We start from the raw sequence: 18,554 nt of genomic DNA on the forward strand, positions 1-18,554 counted from the left end.
GAGAATAAGGGGTAGGCCATTTAGAACGGAGATGAGGAAGAACTTTTTCAGTCAGAGGGTGGTGAAGGTGTGGAATTCTCTGCCTCAGAAGGCAGTGGAGGCCAGTTCGTTGGATGCTTTCAAGAGAGAGCTGGATAGAGCTCTTAAGGATAGCGGAGTGAGGGGGTATGGGGAGAAGGCAGGAACGGGGTACTGATTGAGAGTGATCAGCCATGATCTCATTGAATGGCGGTGCTGGCTCGAAGGGCTGAATGGCCTACTCCTGCACCTATTGTCTATTGTCTATTGTCTATTGTCAAACGGGGGAACAAACAAGATAGTAATATATAGATGACGATTGGCTTCTGCATTAACTTTTCCTTCCTGGCAATGAGTTCCAGACTCTCACTGTCCCCCAGACAGAAATATTTTCCTGCACCTCCTGTTTAATCTTACCATTTATTTTCAATAGTCAATAGTCGTTTATTTGTCACATACACATAAATGTGTAGTGAAATGAAACATTACCCGCAGTTGAACAATAAGACCAATAAGATTAATCAATAAAAATGCAATAACACATACAATCACAAACTAACACCAAACAAAAAGAAACATCCATCACAGTGAGTCTCCTCCAGTCCCTTCTCACTGTGATGGAAGGCCAGAATGTCTTCTCCCGCGGTCAGGCTGTTGGAGTTGCCACGTCGGGACTCCCGACATTGAAGCCCCCGCTGGGCGGTGAAAATCCCGCGGCCTATTCCAGGCCGCGCCGGACGGTGAAAGGTCCGCGGCGGGCCGACCCAAGCCCCGCGATTCGGGGCGGGTGAACACGCTGCCTCTGCTGCTGCCGGAGGTCCCGATGTCGGCCCCCACCCAGGGGCCTGCGAGCTTCCGACGTCCACGCGGCCCGCGCCGGAGCCTCCGGAGACGAGTCGCAGCCGCTCCCGCAGCATCCGAAGGCAGCCAGCGCTGCAGTTGGTGAGTCCGGGCCGCGGGCTCTGCGAACCAGAGCCCAGGTGGTCCCAGGTGCATGGCCGGTGGTAGGCCGCAGCGGGAACGGAGACACGACACAGAAACAAAGATTGCGTCTCCGTTCGGGAGAGAGAATTTTACAGTTCCCGTTCCCTCCCACCCCCCCCCAAACATAACATACAAACCCTACACCATATTAAAACTACAATTCAGACAAAAACAACAAAAAGACAGACGGACTGCAGGCAAGCCGCAGCTGCGACGGCAGCGCTGGCTCCTCCCATCTTTTTGACATATTTGCTAAGGAAAATAAGTCCATCCTACTTACTCCATCCAAGGCCCCAATAATTTTATACAACTTCAAATGTCCTAAACAAAAAAATCACTTTTTAAAATAGTTTATACCATTCGTTAGAATCTAGCTACTGAAGCGAAACAAAGCGGTCTGTACATCTGATTTATCCCTTCCTCACTCTAAACAAAGGCACATCAGCAACCATCAGCAACCCTTCAAACTTCTGGTGTCATTCCTGAAGCAGGGGATTGAAAGACTGAGTCAGAGCCTCCAAAATAACTCCCCAAGCTCTTACCTTTTTGACAGCCACGGTTCATCTAAACCAACCGATGCATTATCCTTTAAGATGTTAAACTTATTGGCACTTTTCTCTTAAAAAATGTATCCAATCCTATATTTTCAAACTCCTCCTCGACTGCAGCATCGAATTTCCCTCGTTAAGACAGACAGCTGCAAAAAATGTCATCAAGAAAACGTATCCACCTCATTCCATACCACCTTTCACAGGGTCCCCAATATTATTTTGTTATCCTCTTGGTCTTAAGCATCATGGGTTTTCATTGCTGTACTTGCCAATGTTTTTCCAAACCTATTTGGATTTCCTTAGCATGACAACTGCTCTTCTCAGCTTTGTTGCATTCAAATGTGCTCACATAAGCTTCCCCTTTATGCTTCAACTCATCTCCTCAGCAACCTATCATTCAGACACTTGTATTTGACAATCCCACCTTTGTTTGACATTTAACTCGAACCCCTCGAATCCACAACTTCATTACTTGATTTTCCACATTCCATGCTCTGAAATTGGAAACAACTACTTGAGGATAAACAATGTAGTTTTACCAAATCAGTTCCTAGTTTGGTATGTTTATCCATGCCTCAATTTAGAACATTCATACATATTTTGTCTCAGTTCTTTTACCGAACAATTCGAAACTCTATGACCTCTATACAAAAATGATTTCTCACTAATCTTGCTGTAGTTCCCCCAACCAAACCCAATATAGGTTTTGCTACATAATGGGTAAACAGGTTATCCTGAGAACAGTTTAGAAATTCTGGCCCCATGTACTTTGTACACTGTATCCCAGTTGATATTTGAAATCTACCATTATTACTGCCTTAGTGGTTTTGTCAGAAATTCACTCTCGATTGATTGTCTCCGTAATTAAATAGGATAGAAATCATCAGATCAAAATTACTTTTCTTCAAAAATTGACAAGGCAGACATGTAATTTAACCTGAGCATTAATAAGAGATCCGTAAGGAAGAAGCCCTAACCTTATTGCTTTGCAGCACAAAATAATTCATTGGAGAAAAATCAATAAATGCGATCCAGTGTCCCAGACCAGCGATCTGGAGGCATTTCAAATACCACCACAGATCTGGGGAATTCAAATTGTGGGATGAATGACCATTTACCGGCATTAACAATGTGGCATTAAAGGTATATTATATATCAAGTTAATTTAATAAATAACTTAAATATTTATTATGTTTACCCCATTACTTTTGCAATAGAGGGTTTAAAATATGAGACTGAAGGGTATGATGTGCAGGGCAAGGTTTTATTTAAAACAGAGTGGTAGATTCCAGGGACGTGCTGTTAGGAGTGGGGTGGTGGATGGAAGCAGTTAAAATAGTGGCTTTGAGACAGACACATGAATGTGCAGGGAACAGAGGGATATGGATCGCGTGCAAACAGAGGAGACTGGTTTAATTTGGGATCATGTTCGGCAATGGGCATAGTGGACGAAAGGGCCCGTTCCTGTGCTGAACTGTTGTATGTTCTAAAAGAAGAACTAACATTAGTAATGAGACTTTCATTATTGCAAAATTGCACCCAATTGACAAACAGTCTTCAGTGTCCCATTCTGGTCAACTAGGCCTCTAAGATCCCCACTTCACTACCCCAACACCTACCATGACATATTTAAATACAACAGCTTACTATTACCTTCTCAAAGTAAGTTGAACAATAAATGCTGGACTTGCAACCACACTTGTCTACCATGAATGAATAAAGTAACTAGTCACTTATCTATAATTAATGAAGCTTTTGTCTTGACTATTTTACTCAGAAAGCCTAGCAACAACTGTGTCATCTTATACCATCTGTGGATTTGGTTCACTAGAAGTCCCAGAGAAAATATTGCTGTCACCAATCTCCTACTCATGAACTTAGTACTCTCATAGATATGGTTTCTAAACTGGCAACTTATAGATTCTACGTGGCATATAAATGTATATACATCAGCGCCTCCCCCTATAACATATTACAAAAATGCCATTGTAATGCATCAAAGCATATTAAATCCTGATATACCTTTGTAATCAGACAGAATTTTTACCAACTAGATACAGGTGTGGTGTCATTGGAGACACGCATTCAAGATAAGCAGATCCCCATTTCAAATAGTTTGGAAATTTACTGTGATTGCCATCTAAATTAGTGTTTAAATTTGATTGGATTCCAGGGCTAGTCTTTTATAATGAGATAAGTCGTAACTCTAGAGTCTATTTAATATAGCTGGAACTATCTTATTGAGTAGGCTAGGTCACAGTTCAAGGTTAATCATTCTGAGTAAAAGCCATTTGCTATCTCCAATGACCATTTTTTTAAACTCTTAGAATTTTTTAGATCATCCTGCTGGTGTTGGTTCTTGGGGAAAAAAATATCCAATTTGTTGCATTGTCCTGCTGTTATCCCATAGGACTGCAACATTGTCATCATTGAATAGATCAATTCCTTTTTTAATATATTGATTGAAGCCAATTCTAATGAAGTATTATCAACCTGAAAGAACAACTTGGTTTCTCCCTCCGTATACGCTGAACTGCTGCGTACTTCCAACGCAAGGATGAGAGGAGATTTTATCGAAACGTATAAGATTACTAAGGGGTGGACACGTTAGAGGCAGGAAACGTGTTCCCAATGTTGGGGGAGTCCAGAACAAGGGGCCACAGTTTAAGAATAAGGGGTAGGCCATTTAGAACTGAGATGAGGAAAAACTTTTTCAGTCAGAGAGTTGTGAATCTGTGGAATTCTCTGCCTCAGAAGGCAGTGGAGGCCAATTCTCCAAGAGAGAGCGAGATAGAGCTCTTAAGGATAGCGGAGTCAGGGGGTATGGTGAGAAGGCAGGAACGGGGTACTGATTGAGAATGATCAGCCATGATCACATTGAATGGCTGTGCTGGCTCGAAGGGCCGAATGGCATCTTCCTGCACCTATTGTCTATTGTTCTCAGTTTTATTTCCGATGCGGTAGTCAAAGGGTTAAAACACTCAGCATTGAACTGGTACACGATGATAGCCAAATGCAAAAGATAGTCTGTAAGAGAATGCTAAGAAAATGAGTAAGAAAGTTGAGAGCTAGTAAATTGAAGGAATGAAGTTCCACTGTTGATTAATCACAGGATTCTGAGAGGAGTGGTTACGAGAAGCCTGTGACAATTAAATCTCTGAAATAAATACAAATGCAGGCTGAAAGTTGGCTGGCATTTGACAAGGATGATAATCCAATGTGCCATTCTTGTTGCTTCATTGCACAGAATTAAAAATTAAGAAGTTAGCTTGCTTTAATCAAACTGAAGGTGTCAAATAAATAACAGGCATGATAGTAGCCATCTGGTTATAGCAAGATAAGAAACATGGATCAATCTCCAGTGGCGTCTTGGGTCTGAGAAATAAATAAGCTGTCAATTGGAGATAGAGACCTGGGTTGGGACAGCAGAAGGCTACGTCACAAACCTAAATGGGGAATGAGGTCCTTGCATAAACAGTCAATATCTGGTTCTTTTCTTTCATAATTAGGATGCTATATAACTGGAGAAATGAAAGTCGACTAGGATAGCTAATAGTCCGGCTGAATGGGGATGGAGATAAACAAAATGGATAAAATGTGTCACCTCTCTGGAGAATAGAATGAAGACGAGGTGGAAACATGGAACTGCAGATACAGGGGTTTTCAAAAAAGATGCAAAGTACTGGAGCAACTCAGTGGGTCAGGCAGCATCTCTGGATAATATGGAATGGCGACGCTTCGAGTCGGAACCTTTCTTCAGAGCAATAGTAAGGATGTGGGGTGGGGGGGAAGAGAGAAGAAAGCCAGAAGAGGAAGGAGAGGACAAAGCATAGCAGATAACTGGTGAACACAGGCAAGGGTTTTTTGATAGGCGGATGGTTGGACAACCACCCTTCCCCCTCCTCTCTTCCACCTTCCTTCCCCCTTTCCATCAGTCTGAAGGGTCCCGTCCCAAAACGTCACCTACCCAGGATTAAAAGTGAGATAGGTTCTGTAAAAACAAGATTTAACTGCTTATCAAACCCCAGATTGGCATGAGAAACTAGGCCAAACACTCAAGAAATGAGAGAAGGCTGGGTAAGTCAAACATTGGTCACCTCGTGCCTTGATCAGTAATTTGTTGTACAAGTTAAGTACTTTGTCTTTACATTTGAGAGTTTGAATAAATACCTCTACCAGCCATCTGTGGTGTATCTAGTCACCACATATTATCAACTTCCATAGCAACAGGCATGGCACAACAGGCAATGGTCCACTTCGTTTGTTGATAAAAACGCCCTAACTCTTAAAGTATCAAGCTTTCATGGGTACCTAGCAGGTAAGAACAATGTCCAGTCCCATTATTGTACTTGTAGTCTTTTGGTGAGGAAGGAATGTAAAAAGACAGCATATAAACTGCAGGGTGGAAATAAAGGTGGTCAGGGGCCGAGACTTATTTGCCTAAAAGTGTGGTAGTGTTTGAAAATGAAAATGTGTATCTGATAAACTGTGACTACGGAACTATTTTTAGTATTGGCTTATTATTGTCATGTGGACCCGACGTAATGAAAAGTTTGTTTTGCGTACTATCCAAGAAAACCATACCATAGGAGTATATCAGGTTGAGTAACAGCGCAGAATATAGTGTTACAGCTACAGAGAATGTGTGGGTTAACAGGTGCAAAGAGGTCAATTGGAAGTTTGGGAATAGATCTCTAGCATACGAGGGGTAATTTTATGGGTCATATAAGGCTGTTCTTGAGTCTGGTAGTACATGCCTTCAAACCTTTGTATCTTCTGCTCGACAGTAGAGGGTATGAGAAGATGACCAGGCTGCAAGTAGTCCCTGATTACATTGGCTGCTTTTCCAAGGCAGATGTGCAGCATAGATTAATTTGAATGGGGCAGGGAAGGGAGAAGATGCTTCCATATATATGGTACAACTGTAGAAATTAGGATTTGTACCAATTACTGGGAAGATGGATTAGCTTTGGATTATATTATTTCAACAATATAGTGGGCTAAAAAGGTCTTCTGCGTCACAATTTCTATGACTCCATGAGCATTTATATCATATCATATCATCATATCATATATATACAGCGCGGAAACAGGCCTTTTCGGCCCACCAAGTCCGCGCCGCCCAGCGATCCCCGTACATTAACACTATCCTACACCCACTAGGGACAATTTTTTACATTTACCCAGCCAATTAACCTACAAACCTGTATATATACATTGCTTAAAATGTGATGTTGGAATGTTTCCATAATCTAAATATAATTAAACAGTGCAACCCTTAATTACAGATTTAACCAATTTAACTTTTCTCTTCCAGCAGTTTCTAAACATTTTTTTAAGGTGATTTAATATTTTGATTGTTGATAATCCAGAAACGCGGAAAATATTTCCAGTTCCAGACAACTTCTTGCATCAAGTTATACTGGTTCAGTGCGTGCATAAAATAATAGAATTTATTACAAGACCCATATGACGTAATTAACCACAGCAGTTGGCTGGGATGACAGAGTTTTACTTCATGCCAAGTCAAGTTTATTGTCAAGCCCGCAAGTATGGTGATGTACCAGCTCAATGAAAATCTTGCTTGCAGCAGTATTCCTGGTATATAAACTCAGACAAACAAATTGTACATCAATTCTTTACTCTAATACACCTGACAACTGAAGTACCAATACCTGACCAGTTGAAAAGTTGCCACACAAATGTGGTTGAGGTTCAGCTTAAATTACCTATCAATTTAGAGATAATAAGATAAGTCTGACTAGTGTGGCATCTCCATTTGTCACAAAATGAACACCTCCCAATATCACCCATTGGAAGGGAACATAAATCCAATTTGTTGTTTGAAATGTCAATTGCTATTGGTGGAAAATAAAAAAGTCTCAGCTGCAAATGCAGACTATGGTTCACATCAGCAATGTGGGTTCTGCAAAATCCCACAGTGATGGATTGCACTCACACCCGAAGTCACCAGGTAGATCTGCAACCTTGGCGCAGAATTTAACTCACTGCTCAAATAACCATAACTTCAGCAAAGCATGAGCTTTTTGCAGATATCCGTGTTCTCAGAAGTTTAAATGTAGACATAATTGAAATATATGTTGAGCAAAGTCCAGAAAGTCACATTTTTTTGCCCAAAAATTAATCAATAATCAATTTATTTGTCACATACACATAAATGTGCAGTGAAATGAAAAATTACCCGCAGTTCAACAATAAGGTCCCCCAGAAGCAATCTAAAGCAGGGTCTACACCTGAAACGTCACCCATTCTTTCTCCCCAGAAATGCTGCCTGTCCCACTGAGTTACTCCAGCTTTTTGTGTCTATCCCCCAAAAGCAAACATGTACCAGAAACAAATAAACAGCCCCATGCTTTAAAAAAAAAAAAAATCGCAATGGGTATGAAGTCAATCATGAGAAAAATGTGGGTTTTTGAGCAGGTGGCATCACATTTTTCATCCTTAACGGGAGCAAAACTTCACTACAGCAGAATAAATGATACAATTTTACATTATACTTTACAGTGCCGTGGGAGGACCGTCTGGAGGAGGCTCGCGAGAGGAAGAAGACCAAGTACGAAGAGCTGGTCATAGACAGCCGTAAGCAGGGCTGGAAGGCAAGGTGTATGCCCATCGAGGTTGGCTGCACAGGTTTCGCAGGGCAATCGCTCTACAACGGCTTGAGTGCACTGGGCATCACAGGGCGGCTCGGTAGCGCAGCGGTCGAGTTGCTGCTTTACAGCGAATGCAGCGCCGGAGACTCAGGTTCGATCCTGACTACGGGTGCTGCACTGTAAGGAGTTTGTACGTTCTCCCCGTGACCTGCGTGGGTTTTCTCCGAGATCTTCGGTTTCCTCCCACACTCCAAAGACGTACAGGTATGTAGGTTAATTGGCGGGTAAATGTAAAAATTGTCCCTAGTGGGTGTAGGATAGTGTTAATGTACGGGGATCACTGGGCGGCACGGACTTGGAGGGCCGAAAAAGGCCTGTTTCCGGCTGTATATATATGATATGATATGAATGGTGAGAAGAGTCATCAAGAATACTACAGAGGCAGCGGAGAAAGCCTCAAGATGGCTCTGGATCAGGAGAGGAGGTCCATGGGGAGGAGCGAATGTCACCAGAACACAAGTCTTGGTCTGATCGGGCGAGGGTGTCTGATGTTGAAAGACCCGAAACACCCAATGACCCCAGGTTACATCACTGATGATGTGTTCAGGAGCATCAAGAGATGTATTTTATCAATCAATAACAATGTATCAATTCATTTAAAGTACAATATTTTAACCAAAAATATAGTTGCAGACGCGTAATTCATGCGATAAACAATGGTATAATAGCTGAAGACAGAACTGCCACTCCATTACAAAAGGTGCCCAATGGTGGAAAAATTGAGATATTAGCATGTTCCTGCCGCCAGACAATTTTATAAAGATTTTCTATTTAATATTTAATTTTAAAACAGTTGAAAACTAGTAGTGCAGGATTTGGCAATAGCAGATATTCCAGAGAATTTATTTATTCCTTTCCTCTTGTTAATTTCCAAGATATTTTTCCAGGAAGGAAAAAACTCGAAAAATGAACAAACGAAAAGCTCTAGTCAATGACAGGAAATCACAAGGCATGAGTAGAAGCCAAAACTGAACAAAATAGCCAAACAAATCAAAGCATGTCAAGCATCCCATGGAAATGAGCACTTCATGCTAGATATAGATTGCCACTGAAGACAAACAGGAACAAATGCCAGTGAAGTGTTCTGAAATAGAGCACTATGCGGAACCCAAATTTGTCCGATCTTTGCCCTGCATTTAACTATATACATTATATTCCTATTAACTAGTTGTTACTCCTAAATGCTTGGCCAAATTAGAACATAGAAAAGTACAACAGGAATAGGTCCTTCATCCCTGTGTTCATGCCAAAGATGATGCCAAGTTCAGCTAATCTCTGTTGGAAAAAACTGCAGATGCTGGTTTAAATTGAAGGTGGACACGCTGAGTTACTCCAGCATTTTGTGCCTACCTTGGAACTAATCGCTTCTGCCTGCACGTGATCTATATCCCTCCATTCTGTGCCTAGCCTTTTGCTCCCATCGTATTTGTCTAACTGTATACGTAGCAAAAACTTTAAATGCCAATATCGTATCTGCCTCCTCCACCACAAACATTCCTGGCACCCACCATTATCTGCGTTAAAAAAAACATTGCTTCTCTCGCCTTAAGGCTTAGCCCTCTAGTCTTTTTCAATTCATTCAGGGATAAAAAGCCCTGAACGTCTACCCAATCTATTCACCTCATAATTTTATACACTTCCATCGGGTCTCCCCTCAGCCTTACTCTCAACTTCAACAATTCTGAGGCCATTTTTGGTGCAATTATAGCATAATTTTTTTGGAGTAAAATACTTCAGTCTCACGCAATTAATTTGAACTGCCATCACTCAAATAATCTGCAAATGTCACTAATTTTCAAGTGGTCCTCAATTCTAAATGATTAACACGAAGCAAAAACAGAAGGCATTTGATCTGCAGGACTCCATCCACAGCACTTGCTTTACTTAACCCAACTCACCCCACAAAAAACAACTCTATTCTACCTACAAACCCATTCCTTATCTATTCCAGGTTCAGCCTTGAATGTCCTCTGCTTAAACTTAATTATACATATATTAAGTAGCAAACAATCAAGAAATGCAACTTCACAAGATTCCCTCACAATCTATATTGAGTGCTGAGAAAATCCAGAGATTAATAATAATTAACTTCCGAATACCTACAGTGTCCTTAAATGTAATTATTGGACTAGCAGTCTTCACTTTCAATCCTGTATTGAGACAATTGTCATTGACAATTTTGGGGATAGTGTTCATTTCTTTCCCAACAAAATCCTATCAATACAGACTCTTCCCAACTTATGTAAGGGTTACGTACCGCAGACCCTTGCGCATGTCAGATGTTATGCAAGTCTTTACTTTAGAGATACAGCGTGGAAACAGGCACTGCGGCCCACCGTGTCCGCTCCGGCCAGTAATCACCCCATACACTAGCGTTATCCTACACACTACAAAAGCCAATTAACATCAAACCTGCACATCTTTGGAGTGTGGGAGGAAACCGGAGGATCCGGAGAAAACCCACACGGTCACGGGGAGAACATACAAACTCCATACAGACAGCATCTCATAGTATGGATAGAACCCGGGTCTCTGACACTGCAAAGGAGCAACTCTACCGCCTGGAAACTGAAGAGCTACTGCATAAAGTTACCATTCAAAGTGGGGACCACAGGGGAGCTCCGATGTGGAGACCACGTGAACGTCAGTAAGCTTAAAGAGTGGCTTACACAAGTGCGGATTTATGCAAGTTGCCTCTCACGCAAGTTCAACAGCAGTCCTGAAATCCACCCGAATCACTTCAATTTGAAGACTATGCTGCTGGATGCTGCCAATTCATGGACAACACACAAAGTAGTAATTATGTTTATTTTGGTTTCACCTTCAATTCTACCTCAGGAATTCACTATGCCACTTCTACGATTTCTCGTTGGCGAAAAGGATTTTGCACTCTCACCATCTTTGTTGCATAATTTCAATATCCATCTTTGTACCTGAACCATCCACTAAGGGGCTGTGCAACTTGAAGTTTTTCCTCAGTAAATTTATTCACTCCTCCTTTACTTTGCAGGGCATTAACTTATCAAAATCCAATCATACGCATTCAGCGCATACTTATTTATTTTGGGGGGTTTTTCAACCCTGAATACTTTGTATTATGCATTAAGAGTACTTACCGTGAAGTTTAAAAAAAGCCCACAAACAAAAATTTGGTCAGCACACCTTCAAAGCCAAAGTCTTGGAAAATAATTACTGGACCGTAGATTGTGTCAAACCAGATGTGTTTTACTATCCTGACTCGGCAGTGATTATCAGCAATGATCCTGAGCAGGACATGCTTCCTGTGAACAAAGGGCCCTTTATAAAGTGGTTGCTTTTGCTGGCCAGGATAGCTGATTCTCAACATTACTGTAAAGAATATGGTTAATTTACAAGGAGAGCTTTGAGAATTCCATTGCTTTACATAATCCACCACATATTGCATAGAGATGAGCTGACAACTTTGTGCAGAATGGGAAGTTTATAATAGCCACACCACTTCAAAGATAATTATAGTAACGGTACCTGAAATATTTTGCAAAGCATCTGAGTGACACCATAATTGCCACTGGAGAAGAGAACATTGCAGTTTAGTTTGCAAAAGATAGCTAGATAGGTTATTTTGTTTAAGAGTTTCATATCCTTTGCATCAATTTGATAAAACTGTTCGGACATAATGAACATTATACTGTGTTCACACTGACAGATTATTTCATTTAGACAGATTAAGTGCCACGGATTGTGTAAACAAATCACAGGAGCGGAAATAGATTAGATGTTGAGCGTTTTCTTCCTCCCCGGAGGATAATGGAACCACGCAGTACGCTGCCAGCTCATGCTATGTATTAATACCCCTAAAACCATCAAAGATCAGCCTGGGATACAAGTCATTAGAATACAAAAGGTATAAAGAAGGAATAGCAGATGCTGGTTTACACCGAAGATATCACAAAATGTTGGAGAACCTCAGGCAGCATCCCTGAAGAGAAGAAATGGGTGATCTTTCTGGCTGAGAACTTCAGACACTCCAGAGAATACAAAAGTTGGTTTTCAGTAAGGTAAATTATGGTCAATATTGTCTCGTGTTTGTAAGTCTTGATGAACCAGTTTTTCCCTCTATTTTTACTTTTCAAAATCATGGCCTGTACTGAGCTGGAGAAATGTTACCTCCCTTTTGCAACGTTGAAATAGCATGCATTGCCCGTGCTTTCAAAATCAGCAAGCAAAAACTTACTAGCAAATTAACACTCAGGATTTGCAAAAGGCAAGTCTCTGCCCTGGAGCGTGGCCTTGTGCAGTAAATGCTGTCGGATCAGGAGGCCAGAAGAACCACGCGATGAAAAATGTTTGACAGTCATGTAAAGGGGATTTAAGGGTTAAGGTGTATGTGACCAAATGCTACATGAAGATGAACTGTCACTAAATTAAAATGCATACCTCAGATGCCGGCAAGTCTACCTCTGTGTAGATGCTGGCTTGAGATTGCAGAAGGGGTATTGTAATCTTACAAAGGACAGGATACGGATACAGAAGAGCTCCTACAGAAGAACACCGAGTAGACTTGAGCCTCTTAACAATTACCACAAGGTTGAGCCCCAGGAAGATGTGTTTATGTTAATAGACTGAGCCTCGTTACAATCACTCTAAAGTTGAGCACCAGGAAGATGTGTTTATGTTAATATACTCAATTGTTAACCTCGGACAATGGCCAGTGATAGTGGGTGATGATTCATTGAACTTCCATCCTCTTGCAAGACCACCTGTGTGGGGTGTCTGGTTCTGTTATCACTTCTTCTAAAAACCCATTGTATTTGGTGCATAAAAAGGTTGCTGAAACACTCTGTAAGTGAGTGGGGTCTTCGAGTGACTGAGCATACTAGTTGCAGCTCTCCCACTCCCGCCGGCGTAATAAAGACTAATGTTTTACCACTTTATGGTATTGTTGTCTGTCTATTAGAATCGAACTTTAACAGTCAGGCACATACAATGGCTACACCCTCCCCCCCAAATAAAAAGTCACAGCTTAAAAAGCATGACAAAATAATTCAAATAATAATGAGTCTGACGAAGGGCCCCGACCCAGAACATCAACTATCCATGTCCTTCAGAGATGCTGCCAGATCCATGAGTTAATCCAGCATTCTGTGTTCTATACAACGAATAAGGCCTTTCTCTCTCTCTCACATAATAATTCTTCCCTATTCAATAAACCAAAGCCCATTTAACCAGTGTTAATCTGGATGGATACTGAGTGCACCTATTCCAACTCTAGAGTCCAGAGTATTCACAAGAAACAGCCAACAAAGAACTACTAATGTAGTTCACTGCAAAATTCTGCACATCATGTACCTTAACCTGAAACCAGGGAACAGCACAAACAACTGCACCAAGTTTTTTTTAAGAAACAAGAGAAGAAATGGATATTTCAAATGCACAAACATTAATTCTGGTTTTCTCTACTGAAGATGACTATTGAGTACTTCAGGCATTTTCCTTTCTTAATTCAGTTTTTTTAAACATCTACAGTATTTTGCATTTGTCTCAAATCATTAATCATACTCAAGTAAAACATTTTAAACAAATAAATGCTTAGTAAATGACCTCTTATTTACTATTATCAATTCATATGGAATAACAGTGGCAAATTTGGTGTTGCACTTTAACCCTATGCCAGAGATTAGGATAAACACCGTGAATAAAAAAGCCAATCGATTAGTATCGTGCAAATTGATAGCTGGTTAAAATCATTGAAGATTGCTGCTCTAGTTAAAGGGAAACAAAAAATCTTCATGAAGATGTCTATTAAAATTCACAAAAAATTACAAGTAAAGAAATGAATCAACAATTCATATGGAATAACAGTGGCAAATTTGGTGTTGCACTTTAACCCTAAACCAGAGATTAGGATAAACACCGTGAATAAAAAAGCCAATCGATTAGTATCGTGCAAATTGATAGCTGGTTAAAATCATTGAAAATTGCTGCTCTAGTTAAAGGGAAACAAAAAATCTTCATGAAGATGTCTATTAAAATTCACAGAAATTATAAGTAAATAAATGAATCAGCAAGTGAATCAACAAATGAAAGTCATGGTAAAGAACTTTCGATATTTCAGACAGGGAAGTGGAAATGCGGTGGAAGAAATGAGTTTGTGACGCAGCGTTCGGTATACAGCAACTTGCCACCAAGTCGGAAGGTTGAGGGTTCAAGAGATAACATCATAAAATCATGGTGGTGTTGAGGTACTCCTTCAGTATCAAACTGGACCCTTACCTGCCACCCACTGTGAACATATCAGATTCCTTGGCAATATTGGGATTGTTCCTCAAAAATTACTGTTGTAATATTTATCCCTCAAAGATTTAAGATGAGAGTGTTAAAGATTATTCCTGTTTGTACAAACTTGTTGTGAAATTCCTTGGACAATGAAGTTTATTGTCACTCTAGGCAGGGACATGATGGTCATTATGACTGCAATTAAAAAGCTATTCCAGTGGTTTGAGAACCAAATGTAATAAAAAGGAAATGCAGATGCTGGTTTATACCAAACATTGACAAAATGCTGGAGTAACTCAGCCGGGCAGGCAGCATCTCTGGAGAAAGTGGTTATGTGACGTTTTGGGCCAATCCAAAACATCATTTTCTCCAGAAATGCTGCCGACCCGTTTGAGTTACTCCAGCATTTTGTGCATATCTTTAGTTTTAGAACGATTTCAGTAGTCCAGGAGTACATATTCAAGATGGCACCGAAGCCAGGCAACTCTATGTGTGCTGGTCCCAGATGGGGATCTGCTATCTATCATACATTACAATCACTCCACTCTTTTAAATCTATATTTCAACAGCAGTGTTTCTTATACTGCCCTTTGTCCTGTACTCGTGCACTGTGGGCAGCTTGAACACGCATTGACTATTCGTTGACTGGATGGTACGCAACATAAAAAGCTTTTCACTGTAACAATAATAAAACACGTGACAATAATAAAAAGTAAATTAATTGTACTGGACTTTTAAACTTATGGCAGTGAAATTCCCTTCACATGTACAAGTCTTATTTAAAACATAACTGATCAAATTCACGAGATGACTAGGAAAACATGAATGGTAGCACAATGAAATCATTTAGTGTTGGAAAATAAGTCACTTCATGCATACTGTAACATTGATTGTGCCTTACATGAAAATTGTTTTTAAAACCTAACTGAACTAAACCAAGAAATCCAAAGTATCATAGTACTTATTTTAGTACCTATCATAGGTGTATTTTAAGTAATTCTAGTTTTTTGAGTTAATGAACTTTCCCCTCAAATGTTAGTACTTAATTAGGTGTTTGATCAATTCTCATAAAACAGTACTTTGCAGACACAATTATCTGTAAGCAACACCTTGTTTAAAAGGAACATTATTGCATAATTGGCTCAGATTCAAGCCAAGTTTTCACCCTTCCCAGAAGAGCTCGCCTACACAGACATTTTACAAAATGAATAACATCATCTAACACTTTACATTATAGAGACATGAGTCACCAAGTCTTCACAGGCAAATAAAAAAAAACAAAAGGGACCATCACTGTTCCTTGCACAACTTCGCTGTCGTTTCTGCATTAAAACAACAAAGGAAACGTATGTATTCCTGTCTCTATACGCCTAATTGCGACCCATTTAACTCTGACAAAAATCAAAACACCTATGTTATTCACAATAACCAACAACTGCGCTAAAACAAGCCTAACTAAATCCCCCAATGGAGAGTTGGGTAACAATTCAACACAAGGAACAATCACACACCCAATCCCAAGGGCGAGTGGGGGGAGGCAACAATCAGATCCAAGGGCAATAGGGACGACAACAGCCCCCCACCACCACCACCCCACCTCCAGACCAAGAGGGGAAAGGGGATGAGGGGGTCAATAAACACCCTAAAAATGAAATAAACCCAAATTAATAAAGAGTAGGGGTATGTTGGGGGACATGATGATATGTTGGGGGACATGATGAACAACTTGAAAGGTTGGATCAATCATTAAACTCGAAAGAGGAATTGTTGGACCATTCCTGGTCATTACAGCGGCGGTGGAGCAATGAAACTCAGATGTTAAGGCAGCCGGGCAAGAAAACGCCAGCAGGACAAACCACAGGCAGGCCCTGCCTGGCGCCTCGGGCCTCGGGCCTCGGTACCTGGCTCCGCCGCCCGGGCCGGCACGGAGGGAGGGAGCCGGATCCTCCTCCGCCAGCCCTGGTCAGGTTGGATCTCACTCGGGCCGGGCCTGAGATCCACGGCCTCGATTCTAAACTAAACCCCTACCTCGATCTCGAAGTCGGGCAGCGCGAAGGCGGCCCGGAACAAGGAGCAGAAGTGAGCGATGGCCGGCACCTCCCACCACGACCGCAGCCTCTCGGCCGACACGCGGCGCCTCAACACAGAGCCCGGCTGCGCCATGGTGTCGCCCCGCTCGCTCCCATCCGGTCCCCGGCGGGCCACCAACAGTAGGTGTAGTAGGTGAAGCCCGGGGCCTTGTGAAGCTCGCTCGCGCTCTCTCTCTCTCTCTCTCAGTCCGCCTCCGTCCGTCCCTCCCACCGCCTCGTGCCGTGTGGTCGCCAAGCGGCCGGCAGCTCCCACTGTGACCAGCGGCCCCGCCCCTCCCCTCCCCCCCACCGACCCGACCACCCGCAGCCCAGCGGGGAGAGCACAGCCCCGCTGCGGCACCACCCACCCCTCTCCCAACACAACACAAACCCCGCTCTGTGCCACACTTGCACTTTTATTCTTTGTACCACCATCCGCTTCGCAACTGTCCATGAAACAATCCTAATAATCACAACTAGGTGGAGGGAATTGTTCCTTCCCCCCCCGCCAGACATCGCGTTGGGAAAGTCCGATCGAACCGGAAGTCGGCCCGTTGCAATTGGAATGTGGCGCCGGGCTGCTTTGCTGCTTTGCTGCTTCTCCGCTCTGATCTGCAAGGCTTCGCCCATGGTGAACGGTTTATATTATTTATGTCACCACTAAATGCAAAATTTAAAAGAAACCCACAGAGAGAGCGTGTGAAATGGGAGTCCGTTCTTTCTCTGCGAGAAACGAACCCCCATTACCATTCAATCCAATACCCACAAATTTACAAGACAGTCCCCAGGTCACACTTCATCTATATACTAAAACTCTCGTTTGTTATCTTGTTTGTGATTGAACTTCAGCCAAAACGGTACACGACAGCGCGACGATTTTAGGTCCACCTGACTCACCATTGTCACTTTAGTGATAATGCAAGTAGTTTTATTGAAATCGGTGTTATATTTTTAAAGTTATCCAAATTGTTAACTTTAAAAGGGGGGGAGGGGAGGAGGGGGGGAGGGGGAGAGAAGGGTGAGGGGAGGTTGAGGAGAGAGGGGAGGTTGAGGAGAGAGGGGAGGGGAGGACAGGGTGCTGCACCAATGTAGGAGAGGTTTGGGCCCAACGGATCCACTTGGTTGTTTATACTAGAATTAGAGCAAACAAAAATAGCCACCTACAGTCACTATATCCATCCATGGACTGACTATCCCAAAGTGCAAAAATCCTTCTCGACACCAACAGATGTGCACCAGCCTTGTCACTCTTCAAGTCACAGCTCGACAACTTGGACATGGACACCTCCCCATCCACATCGGTGATGCTGGGGTTGAAAGGGTCAGCAGCTTTAAGTTCCTCGGTGTGCACATCACTGAGGACCTTTCCTGGACACTGCACACGGACACAATAACAAAGAAGGCCCACCAGTGGCTCTTTTTTCTGAGAAGACTGAAGAAGTTTGGCACGAACGCAAGCATCCTCACAAACTTCTACAGATGCACCATCGAGAGCCTGCTGATGGGCTGCATTACAGTCGGGTACGGGAACTGTTCGGCCCTCAGCCACAAATCACTACAAAGAGTGTTGAAGACGGCACAGTACATCACTGGCAACTGTCTCCCGGCCATTCAGGACATTTTCTACCGGCGGTGCCTGCGGAAGGCACGCAGCATCATCAAGGACCACAGCCACTCAGCACGCAGGCTGTTCTCCTTGTTACCGTCAGGCAGACGATACAGGAGTATGGCTGCGCGTACCACCAGACCTAAGAACAGTTTCTACCATCAGGCCATCAGGCTTCTGAACTCATAAACACATTTCAAATCATATATGTTGATTATTTTTAATATTGTCTTTTTAACTATTTTCAATATTGTCTTTTTACCTTACTAATATCATTTTTTATCTTATTTAATCTTGGAATATTACTGCTGAGGTGACCCGTTGTCTTGTCAAATACATTTTATTGTACGGTTGACCCTGTGCCAGCCTACATATGACAAATAAATTGTATTATTAT

The 18,554-nt window shown here is 42.1% G+C and overlaps 1 protein-coding gene across 4 annotated transcripts in view; it reads right to left on the reverse strand.

Annotated features, from left to right (window-relative positions):
- LOC144602435 (uncharacterized) overlaps positions 1–16,779 on the reverse strand; it is a 64,678-nt gene extending 47,899 nt beyond the window's left edge. For all 4 annotated transcript variants that reach the window (XM_078415560.1, XM_078415561.1, XM_078415563.1 and 1 more), the window contains exon 1: positions 16,511–16,779. In XM_078415560.1, coding sequence (XP_078271686.1) covers positions 16,511–16,645 — 135 coding nt within the window. In that variant the 5' untranslated portion in view covers positions 16,646–16,779. The remainder of the gene's footprint in view (positions 1–16,510) is intronic.
- Positions 16,780–18,554: the final 1,775 nt, after the last annotated feature.

Source organism: Rhinoraja longicauda, chromosome 18, assembly GCF_053455715.1.
Source record: "Rhinoraja longicauda isolate Sanriku21f chromosome 18, sRhiLon1.1, whole genome shotgun sequence".
Taxonomy (NCBI): domain Eukaryota; kingdom Metazoa; phylum Chordata; class Chondrichthyes; order Rajiformes; family Arhynchobatidae; genus Rhinoraja; species Rhinoraja longicauda.